The 11,346-nt window shown below is 56.0% G+C and overlaps 1 protein-coding gene across 1 annotated transcript; it reads right to left on the bottom strand.

Moving 5' to 3' along the window:
- Positions 1-539: 539 nt before the first annotated feature.
- On the bottom strand, positions 540-11,058 carry PGAP6 (post-GPI attachment to proteins 6). The gene is made up of 13 exons (XM_083585710.1): positions 10,817-11,058; positions 8,686-8,863; positions 8,360-8,567; positions 7,983-8,116; positions 5,632-5,891; positions 5,131-5,456; positions 4,938-5,031; positions 4,692-4,815; positions 4,330-4,463; positions 3,803-3,981; positions 3,300-3,446; positions 2,562-2,678; positions 540-2,234 (listed from the first exon to the last, which is right to left on the bottom strand). Exons 1-13 carry the CDS (start codon positions 10,902-10,904, stop codon positions 1,938-1,940), a joined length of 2,286 nt encoding a protein of 761 aa, XP_083441836.1. The 5' UTR covers positions 10,905-11,058; the 3' UTR covers positions 540-1,937.
- Between the last annotated feature and the right edge of the window lie 288 nt (positions 11,059-11,346).

Below are 11,346 nucleotides of genomic sequence, written 5' to 3'. Positions count from 1 at the left end.
CAAACATACACTGCCCTTCATCAAAAGACCACAGGACGGGTTACAGCATAAAACACAAAATGCATAATATAATAATGGGGAAAGCGAAGGGGGAAAGACAATCCCCCCCTCCACACACCTTAGAAAGCCATAACTTGTCAAATGTCTGGCTGAAGAAAATTTTCACCTGGCGCCTAAATATATGTAATAAAAGGTGCCATGCGAGGCCCCCCAAGGAGAGCATCCTAAAGCAGGCAGGCCCTGCAGAAAAGGCCCCGTTATCGTGTTGCCACCCTCCGGACCTCCTGTGAAGTGAGGGGCACACACAGAAGGGAAGCAAGAAGCCCCCTCATCTCCAAGCAGACTTTGTGTGGCTGGCCAGTGATTACCCCACCCAGCAGAAGGCAGCTTTTCCAAGGTAGAGGTAAGAGTTCCAAAATGGAGGCTGCCCAGTCTGCTGTGGGGCGGGGGGTGCCTCCTGCTTTTGCTCAAAGGGTTGTCAGACACACTCCCTGCACTTCTAATTAGATTGCTAGAAATAAGCACCAAATGCAAAGGAGCACAGTGTGCATAACTTTTAATTGAACGAAATGACAGCTTAAATCAATTTAAACAGCTTCAAAAAGGCAAAGTATAACATAAAGTTAACAAGGTACTAACAGAACTTTCTGAACTGCAGTTGCTGAAGTTCTTCCTGAGGTAATCAACGAAATAACCATTTACCCATTTAAGATTAGTGTCCCTTCCATGCCTTGCAGTGGCTGAGGGGAAGAAAAAAAATAAACACCCCAAATTAAGGACCTTAAAACAGGAGTGTGTGTTATTGCGCTAAAAGAACTCTCTGGAGTCCCTGGCTCTTCCACCTGTGTCTGCATTTGCAAAAGGGTTTGTCATGGTCTTATCCTGGCCCAGCAGTGCCAGCTGCGAGAGCCAGAAGACAGGTGAGCAAACAGTGCTGGGCTCTTGCCTGGCCACGAGGACTAAGAGCTCTGGGACTGCAAAGAGCTCAGTCATTTGGCTGAGGGCTTTTACATTCATTGTGGCTCCCCCAAAATAGGGAGAATAGCCCCAAAGTGGTGGAGAGAAAGATGCAAGAACAGGATCTCCCTGCTTGCACCCAAGTCCAAAGCCCACCAGCAGTTGAAGAATCTTGAACAACCTGGCTGGTGGATGCACACCGCTGAATGGCAACAGTGCCATGAGGTTTTCATTCAGCAGTATCACGTGACCAAGTCAGTCTCAGGCCTGGCAACAAGTGGCAGAGCTCGCTTGGCACCCACAGGCAGAGGAACAGAACTGGGCTGCTCCAGCTCAGCTTTTTAGTTCAGGACGCAGAAACTTGGCACCTCCCTGAGCAATACATGGTTTCTCCAACCACGGCCAGCAAGGATGCCTCTCCTCCCCGCCCAGCCCAGGTGTGTCCCTTGCACTCTTATCATTCACACGCCCCTCCCGGGTCTGAGCAGCCCTGTTTCTTCTTCCCACATTAACAGGAGTGAGGGTGCCAAGAGCTGCACACCAGCCTCCTGTCTTGTTATCGCCCGCCACACTACAAGCCCCACAAGGAACACTTGACTCTAGTTGTCACTCCACCCCCACTCCCAGGATTGCAGAACTGCCTGGTTCCCAGTTCCCAGCCACGCAGATTCAATAAAAGCAGGCTGTGGCGATGCACCGGAAGGCTCCAGAAAGCCCTGCTGTTTCCACTGGAGGAGAGACCTGTTTCATGAGTGGGTGACCTCTCAGGTTTGGGTGAAGACTAGTGAGCCGTCTGCCTTGTGGACCCTCGCAGCTCCCTGTTCTTCACCCGGCCAGCATGATGGTCTCTCCTGCAGGATGAATGGCCTTCTCCCTGCACGCCCAAGTGGCCCCAGAAAGCGGCTGGCAAGCCGACCCAGAAGCGTAGAGGGAGGCACTTGGGGCCAGAGCCTCACAAGAGTCCACCCCCTCTCAGTCTGTCACGTCACCGCGTAGAGCTCCTCGCGGTCATTCTTGCAAATCTGGTAGCGGCAGAGCAGCTTGCGGGACCAGTCCCACGGATTCTGGAGCTTGTCTCCAGGTGGGAGGAGGAAGGCCACGCTGGAGGCCACCAGGATGTGCCAGATGCTGTGCGTGTAGAAGTAGTTCTCTTTGGTCTGAATGAAGGCATACACCATAATGGCCACCACAGCCAGGGTGATCCCAGGGCAGAGGAAGAAAGCCCAGCGCTTCCAGGAGGGCGGGTAGCAGTCGCGCCGGGTCACACCACGGTGAACCTGCAGGAGGAAGGCGGGGGTTACGGGCCATCCCAGGTGGGGCAGAGGGCAACCACAGAGGGTCTCTAGATGTGGGCTCTGCCCATCCACTGAGACCAGATGCACCCACCCACCCCAAGGCTCTGGGAGAAGTCAGCTGGGTCTTTCTTCAGCTGGCTGCACTCCAAAAGTGCATGATGGGTGATGAAGTTAAGGGCAGGGGAAGCCCACACCTTAAAGGTAAAATACCTGCTGCAGGTTCTGCACAGCCCACTGCTAAGAGCTGCAACCTGAGCCAGGAGATGCTCAAGTCTTGATCCGTAAGGGGTGAGAGCAGGAGCCACCTACCCAAGCTGCAGTCATGATGAGGAGGGCAACGAGGCAGGGCCCCATCATGTTCCAAACCCCTCGGCGGTCCAGCTGCAGTGACATGGCGATGAACAGGGTCCCCAGCACACAGAGGACCTGCAAGGGAAGAGAGGAGAAGTCAGAGCTGCTCTTGGAACCTCCTTGGGAGTCTGCGGCTGGTGGATGAGGAAGGCAGCCCGGGCCACTCCAGCTCACCTCCTGGCATCACTTCAAGATGCCAAGGGCAAAGACAGGAGCTCCCAGCCACAAAACCCTGCTGGGATTGTTCGTTTCTGAACTCTGCATTCTGCCTTTTGGCCAAATGGGGCCTCAAGTCCCCATGCAGCCCCTCCCGCCTTTGGGACATTTGGCCATACTGCTGGCATCTTTACCTTTTCTAACGCCCAGTGACACCTTTGCTTTTCAGTGAGAAACTGCAGTGGAGGCCCAGGAAGACTGGAAGCCTGCCTGTCCGCCTCTCTGGCCCAACTCTGGCTCTCAGTCCACCTGGCAACACCAGGATGGGAAACCCGCAAGATACACAGGGCAAATGCACAACGTTCATTTTCTTGCATCCGTTTTGTTTATTATTCAGAGCCTCCTGCCCCAGGAGAAGTCGTGCTGGTGAATTCAGGGTGTGAGCTCAGGACTGGGCCTGCCCTGGCTTTAGCGGGGCTCTCTGCAAACAACAGCCCCCTCCCATGCAGTACCCCGCTTGCTGGCTTGCCCCCAACATACATATTTCAGGGTCTTCTCCAGTCGAGCCATGCACAGGACGGTCACCCAGATGGAGACCACAGAGCCAAAGAAGTCGCAGAACTGCAGCGTGTCGTAATCCATGATGCACATCACTGCAATGCCGGGCTGGTCACAGGCATGGTAGAACTGCAGCCGCAGAGGGGAGAGAAGGTGCTGGTCAGAAGGCGCCACTCCCACTGTGCAGCTCTTTGCCACCTGAGCCCAAAGTCTGGAAGCGCCAGGGCTCCACTGGGCACACAACCACAACAGCAGCCTGAGGGTGCCACAGGCAGTGCAAGGGGCACCGAACCAGGATCAAGGAGCCCTCCGCTTTTCCCCAGCCGCCCCACTACCAGAAAGAGGCAGGCAGAGAAAGTGGAGGGTTGGGCTGGCTTGCTTGCCCTGCTCCCCAGAGAAGGGTCTGCTTGGGCCTTGCCCCACCCCAACGGGTGGCTGAGATCCCGCTCAGCACCCATCCCGCTGAGGGGGAAGCCTGGACCTACGGTGGAGAAGAACATGTTGAAGCTGTAAACGGAGGCTTCCACCAGGTGGTAGTGGTAAAGTGCAACAGCAATCGCCGGCAGGAAGAAGAGGTTGCTGAGTGTCAGCAGGAGCGTGGCCAAGATCTGCGTGCCGACGGGCTGGGCCTTGGTGTCTTCCGTGCAGCTCCAGCCACTCCAGCCTGCCAGGGGAGGGGGGGGCAGGGTTACCTGTTGGGAGCATCACATCCAAAGAACAAAGCCCATCGCGCCAACGCAGCCTCTGCCAGGTGGGAAGTGGAGTGCCCATCCTTAAGGCTGGAGCTTGCACAGCATCCCCCAGGATGGGCCCCTCCAGCTAGGCTCACTCTCTAAGGGGTGACTGGTGTGCAGGATACCACACCGTGGCCTTTTCACTCTGGGCTTGGGGCATGTGAGGCATAAGGAGAACAGGTGCTGCCCAGGGAAGGAAGCCAAAGGGGAGGAAAGGAGGGTAGAGGGGGGACAGGCCCTGGTGGCCTCGGCCCCAGGCAGTCCAGAGAAGCCCTTACCCGCTTTGCAGCTGCACCCGGCATAAGGGTAACTGCGGCCCAGGAGGCTGCACTGCCCATACGTCCCGCAGTTATCGAAGCAGGGGCTGAGCAAGGTCACAACGGACACCTGGGCTTTGGCTTTGTCACATTCCCTGCAGAGAGAGAGAGACAGAGCCCATGTGCCACCAAGGACGCTGAGCCCTCCTGGCACCAACACGCAAAGGCAGAGAGGCCCAAGGCAAGGTGAGGACCAGGTGGCAGAAACCCCTGCCTGAGAGGTGCTCAGGAACCCTGGCCCCAGAGGCCTTGCTGCCACCGCTACTGCAGCAAAGGCCCAGCCCTGGCCATACGGCTGGCAGCACCAGAGTGACGGGACTCACCCCACAGCCTCCGGGCAGAGGAGCTGCAGGGACAGGAACCAGTTGGCCGTTTCTGGGTACGGGATGATGAGTGTAGCGTCTGGAGAAGAGGTGGACACGTTCAGCGGATAGCCTTGGGAGAAAGCTGTGGGGCAGGGAAGAGAGGCAGGCCTTCTGTTAGTGCCCACGCTCCGTCAGCAACCAGCGCGCAGCCTGCCAGTTTCAGTGCCCTCCCAAGTCTTGGGTGCGACAAGCAGAGAACCATACCTGTGTGGCAGCCCCTCGTGGCATTCACAGAGAGCACGGGGGAACTGGCACTCAAGCAGGCCCACACCGAGGCATTCCCGAGGCTCCAGCCGGTCTGCAAGGACAAAGCAGGAAAGAGACTCAGTTGGCGCCTCTCCCCTAGCAGTCCGGCTTCAGTGCCCCAAGAGGGGCAGTGCCAGGTCAACCCTCTTACCTGGTTAAGGGCCAGATTCAGCACCAGGGTCCCCCCGCTGTCCATGCCTGAGTTCAGGTTGAAGAGGAGCAAAGCCGGGGGCTCGGCCTGCACAGGCACACCAATGTCTCCAAGGACACGAAAATGCAGAGACACCACGTCCAGGTCTTCGCGGATGACAGGCTGGTTGCGCAGGCAGCGGCTGCTTTGGCCAAGGGGGTTGTGCGCTGCCCCAGCTCCCGTGAGCAGGGTGGCGTTGGGGCTTCCTCCCGGCAAAGGTGCCTCCTGGCTCCGGTTCAGGCTGTGATAGAAGCTGAGGAAGGAGCTGGCCCTGTCAGGCTTGCACACTGCAAAGGACACGGCGCAAGGTCAGCGAGGGCCTCAGGACGAGAAGGCTGCAGGGCAGGGCAACCCACCCCCTGACCCACAGCTAGGGCATCCGCAACAGAGACTCAGGAACTGGCGAGCTGACACAGCTTGGCACCCCGCCCTTGCCCCTCCCCTCTCGCAGCTGGCACACACCTGTGAAGGAGGCCTTCAGCTGAAAGGAGACACTGGTCCCAGGGCCGCTGAGGCTTTCCACCGTGATGGGCAGCCACTTCTCCCACGGCGGTGAAGCAAGGACGCCACTGCAGTCCCCGGAGCAGTTGAGCACCTTCTGGGAGCGTGAAGGCAGCGTGGCAGAGCCCAGTGTGACACGGAGGGCGCAGGGGCTTGAAGTGTTCACCTTGCAGCCACCCAGCTCAAAGTGCAGCGCAGCACTGTAGCCGGGGACAAAGATCCTGCAGGGGGGAAGAGAGGGAGGAGCAGCTGACTCCAGCTGGCCAGCACATGGCAGGCCTTGGTGCCCAGGGAGATGGGGGGCACTCACCGGGCCCACCCTCTCTCCTGTTTTATTTTATTTTTTTAAAGATATTTATTGAAGTTTTACAAAAAGAAGAAAATTACAGAATAAAAAGAAAGGGGGAAAAAGGAAAAAAATACAGAAATACATAGAAAAAAAGATACAAAATACAGAAAAAGTGGGTAGAAAAAATTAAAAACAAATCAATTTTTTCATATCTTGAATTTCGTTGCTTATTTCCCTGACCTTCCTATACCTCCCTTTTTTGTATTCCCAATCACATGGTTAGTTCAGCAAATCCTTACCCTCTTTCATTTATCTTAACTCTATATCTCAGCATATTGTAACTATATATTTTCATCCATTATCAATCCATTTTTACATATTCTTATTGACCTTGTTGCTAAGGCCGCTTAATTTCAATCCAACATCATTTTAACATTCATTAATTTTACAATGTTTCTGCAAATAGTCTTTGAATTTCTTCCAATCTTCTTCCACCGACTCTTCTCCCTGGTCTCGGATTCTGCCAGTCATTTCCGCCAGTTCCATATAGTCCATCACCTTCATCTGCCACTCTTCCAGGGTGGGTAAATCTTGTGTCTTCCAATACTTTGCAATAAGTATTCTTGCTGCTGTTGTAGCATACATAAAGAAAGTTCTATCCTTCTTTGGCACCAATTGGCCCACTATGCCCAGGAGGAAGGCCTCTGGTTTCTTCAGGAAGGTATATTTAAATACCTTTTTCATTTCATTGCAGATCATCTCCCAGAAAGCCTTAATCTTTGGGCACGTCCACCAAAGGTGAAAGAATGTACCTTCATTTTCTTTACATTTCCAACATTTATTATCGGGCAAATGATAGATTTTTGCAAGCTTGACTGGTGTCATGTACCACCTGTATATCATTTTCATAATATTCTCTCTTAAGGCATTACATGCCGTAAATTTCATACCTGTGGTCCACAACTGTTCCCAGTCAGCAAACATAATGTTATGTCCAACATCTTGTGCCCATTTAATCATAACAGATTTAACCGTTTCAACCTGAGTATTCCATTTCAACAGCAAGTTATACATTCTTGAAAGTATCTTAGTTTTGGGATCTAGCAGTTCTGTTTCCAATTTTGATTTTTCCACCTGGAAGCCAATTTTTTTGTCCAAATTGTAAGCCTCCCTTATTTGATAATAATGAAGCCAATCTCGCACTTTGTCTTTTAATTTCTCAAAACTCTGCAATTTCAGTTTGTCACCCTCCTGTTCCAAAATCTCCCAATATTTTGGCCATTTGGCCTCCATATTGAGCTTTTTCTGAGCCTTCGCCTCCATCGGTGATAGCCACCTTGGGGTTTTATTTTCAAGTAAATCTTTATATCTTATCCAGACATTAAACAATGCTCTTCTGACAATATGGTTTTTAAATGCTTTGTGTGCTTTAACCTTGTCATACCACAAGTATGCATGCCACCCAAAAACGTTATTAAAACCTTCTAAATCCAAAATGTCTGTGTTCTCAAGAAGCAGCCATTCTTTCAACCAGCAAAATGCTGCTGATTCATAATAAAGTTTGAGGTCTGGCAGGGCAAATCCACCTCTGTCCTTTGCATCAGTTAATATTTTAAATTTTATTCTGGGCTTCTTGCCCTGCCAGACAAATCTAGAAATGTCTCTCTGCCACTTCTTGAAACAGTCCATTTTGTCCAAAATTTGCAATGATTGAAACAAAAATAACATTCTTGGCAATACATTCATTTTTATCACAGCAATTCGACCAAACAAGGAAAGCTTCAAGTTTGACCATATTTCAAGATCCTTTTTCACTTCTGACCAGCATTTCTCATAGTTATCTTTAAATAATTCAAATTCTTAGCAGTCATGTTAACCCCCAGATATTTTACTTTCTTAACTAGTGTTAAACCCGTCTCCTTCTGAAACCTCTCTTTCTCAGTCGGTGTTAAATTTTTCTCAAGAACCTTAGTCTTTAGCTTGTTCAACTTAAATCCTGCCACTCTCTCCTGTTTTAACTCACTTGGCATGAAGGGGCCTGGCGGGCTGGGCAATGGTCTGCTGCGCAGGAGTGTCAGGCTCAAGAATCAGCGAGTCGATGACACGCAGCACAAACATGTCCGGCTGGAAGCTGTAGGTGCATGGCGTTGAGATGCCCTGCAGGGAGGGAGGAGGGACGCATCACTGCCAGCCTCCTGGACCACCGTGGCTGGCAGGAAGAGGCCGCAGTTGGCACAAGAGGACATTCAGGGGCCTCCGCAGCCCTGGGCACAGCAGAAGATCCTCCAGAAACTGCCAGGTCGGGCACAGCCAAGTCCCAATGCAGCAGCTGCAGGATCCTCCCCTGTCCATCCCCCCCTCCCACCACAGACTCCAGCCAAGGAGGCGGCCTGCTCTCACCTTCACCTCAATCTTCCCTGCGGCCTTGGGCAGGTGGGCCACCATGAACCAGTCGCCTGCGGCAGGTCCTGTGACGTTGACGAAGGTGGTGTTCTGCACCAGCGTGGCCAGAGTTGTGGTCAGATTGTAGGCGAGGCGGACGCTTGTGTTGGCCGGGAACTGCGTGCCCAGGGGGTTGATAACAGGAGGGGCGCCGTGGCGGAAGTGGCTGGAAGGCAGCAGGAGACACAGGGGTCAGCGGGGCAGAAGGAAGGGAGACGGCCACCCTCTTTCCAGGAGGAAGCCGGCAGGCTGAGCTCCCAGGGAGAGGGGGGGTAGGTACGCACACGGTGACGTTTGTGCTGCCGCAGTCGGGACCCCTGCCCTGGGACGCCTGAAGGAGCCAGCGCAGCTGGACGGTATCCTCTGGCACGCGGAAGCGGAAGAGCCGGGCGTTGGCATACCAGCTGTAGAAGGAGAGCTTCTGGGCGCCCTGGACGAAATACTCCGCCACAAAGGACCGGTCTGCGGGGGGAGTAGGGGGCAGGGCGTCAGGAAATGTGCAGGGGGAAAAATTCAGGTCCAGCCAGCCTTGGACAGGTGGTGCTTCTCACCACAGGGGGATCAGCAGCAAGCCCCCCAGCCCCCAATCTCTGCCAAGTGCAGCAGCATGAAGGGGCAGGCAGTGCCCCCCCAATGCCTCTGGCTTCCCACAAGGCGCTCCCAGGGGGCTTGTCCAGAGCCACAGGATCCTCTTTGGCCTCCAGGCAATAGAAGCTGGGCTTCTGCCTGCCCCTTCCCACTGAAGACCAGGAAGGTCTTGCCCAGCCTTGCCCTGCAGCAAGGTCAAGGGGAGGTCAGGAGAGGCAGCTCTGCACTTTGGCACACAGCCTGCCACGAGGACTGGCATTTCCTGAAAGGGCTGAGCCGGCAAGCCCAGGGGATTGGCCTGCGGGGACCAGGGTGCCAGGCACCTGCCTGTTTGCTGAGCGCACAGCGCAGTGACTGGCAAACAAAGGTGCGATGGGCAGGGATGGGGAACGGGCAGGATAATATAATAATAATAATAATAATAATAATAATAATAATAATAATAATAATTTATTATTTGTACCCCGCCCATCTGGCTGGGTTACCCCAACCACTCTGGGCAGTTTCCAGAGACCACCAAAAATACACTAAAATGTCACACATTAAAAACTTCCCTGAACAGTGCTGGCTTAAAACAAAAAAAATTTTCAGATACGTGTATCTGAAAATTCTTCAGATACGTGTATCTGAAGAAGTGTGCATGCACACGAAAGCTCATACCAAGAACTAACTTAGTTGGTCTTTAAGGTGCTACTGGAAGGAAAATAAAAAATAAAAAAAAATTTGTTTTGACTATGGCAGACCAACACGGCTACCTATCTGTAACTGGAAGTGCTGGCTTAAGATGCCTTCTGGATGTCAGGTAGTTGTTTATCATCGCTTTGACATCTGATGGGAGGATGTGCCGTGCCAACCCCCTGCGCCCCACACTCAGCACAGAGGCAGCGAGGAGCTCAGCCCCTCACAGAACAAGATCAAGTCTAAGATGGGCAAGAAGGGGAGGTTCAGCCGACCGACCCTAAAAGGAAAGGAATCCGCTGGGGGGGGGTCTGGTTCTGACAGGGGGCGGAGGGGGCGCCCCCAAGGCAGAGGAAGCAGCGGGCGCTGCGTCAAGGCGCACACGCGAGAGAATGCGGACAAGCCGGCTGGCCGCCGGGAGGGAGGGAGCCTGCCTGACCGGTCCAGCCACCCGACGCTCCTCCGGCGAGGAGAGAGACCCCCTCCGCCGCTTTTCCGCGCGCCCAAGGGATGCTCGAGCAACGTCCCGCCCCGCCGCCCGCGCCATTCGCTGGAAAGGCAAAGGCTGCCCGGCGGGTAACTGGGAAGCGGGCGTTGCGCCATCGGCCTCCCCGGGCGAAGCAAGGACTCCGTGACCCGGGCGCCGCCCCAGCCTGGCAGCGGCGCTTTTCCATCGCGGCGCCGCCCCCGCCCCCAGCCAGAACCGGACGAACCTTCCGTTTCCCCAAGTGGGAGAGGAAAACACGGCGGCCCCCCAGGCAAAGCGGGGAACGGGGGCTGGAGGGGAGGGGGCCCCACAAGCGCCTTCTCTCTGGCTCCGGGGCTAAAAGGGGCCGGGGTTCAAGGCAAGCGCTGGAAGACTGAAGACCCCGAGGTCACTCAAGGCCAGCTGCGCCCGGGCTGAACGGGACCTCCGTCCCGCCTCCTTGCGCCCCTCCTCGGGCTCAAACTCGAGCGCGCATCCAAAGCTGGGGGGGGCGTAGAAAGCGGGAGCCCCTCTCTCTCTTCAGTGCTGTCGGGTCACATCCCCCATCCGCCGGGCAGGAGGCGTCGGAGCCGCGGTCCTCTAGGCGTGCGCAGAGTGCCGCTCCGTCCCGCTCCTCCGCAGTGCGGCTCCGGGAAGTGGCGCCGCCTCCGTCCGTTACTTACCGTCGGGACCTCCGCCGTTGCTGCTCCGCGCCTCCTTGGCGGGGGCCAGGAGCACCAGCAGCGCCAGCAGCAGCGGGCCGGGCGCCATGGCAGCCGCGGCGGCCCCCGGGGCCAGGGAAAGCCGGCAGCGGCAGCAGCAGCAGCAGCAGGCGCGCCTCAGCCCGGAGCGCCTTCCTCCTCGCCCTCCTGCGTCGCCATCGCCCGCCGAGGCCCCGGGGGGCCGGCACTGGCGGGGCGCTGACGTCACGGGGACACCCGCGGGGGGGGAGGGAGGGAGGGAGGCGGTTGCGGGCGCGCGCCCCGCCCTCCTCCCGGACACGGGCACGAGCCACCGGCCGCCGCCGCCGCCGCCGCCGGGCCTGGCCCCGCTGCACCGCCCGGGGACGGGGAGCTCCGCGGCGGAGCGCAGAGGCCGCCACCGCCGGCGCCGCCGCTTCCCTCCTGGGCCTGCCGGGACCGAGGGATGCGCGGCGCCCCCGACCCTCCTCTCCGCCCCGGGACCTCGCCGGGAAGCCGCTTCGCCGGCGCGC

The sequence above is a fragment of the Podarcis filfolensis genome (genome assembly GCF_964270895.1).
Source record: "Podarcis filfolensis genome assembly, chromosome: 14".
In the NCBI taxonomy this organism is placed as follows: domain Eukaryota; kingdom Metazoa; phylum Chordata; class Lepidosauria; order Squamata; family Lacertidae; genus Podarcis; species Podarcis filfolensis.
Note: the sequence above shows the minus strand (reverse complement) of the source record. Positions and strands in the feature narration are given on the sequence as shown.

Bases quoted from the DNA above. Each gene is read 5' to 3' on its own strand.
- PGAP6 (XM_083585710.1), bottom strand. From the start codon at position 10,904: ATGGCGCCCGGCCCGCTGCTGCTGGCGCTGCTGGTGCTCCTGGCCCCC. The intron at 8,568-8,685 runs GTGCGTACCTAC...GCTGCCTTCCAG, and splicing joins GGCAGCACAAACGTCACCGT to CCACTTCCGCCACGGCGCCC. The intron at 5,892-7,982 runs GTGAGTTAAAAC...TCCCCCCTGCAG, and splicing joins GCCAGGCCCCTTCATGCCAA to GATCTTTGTCCCCGGCTACA.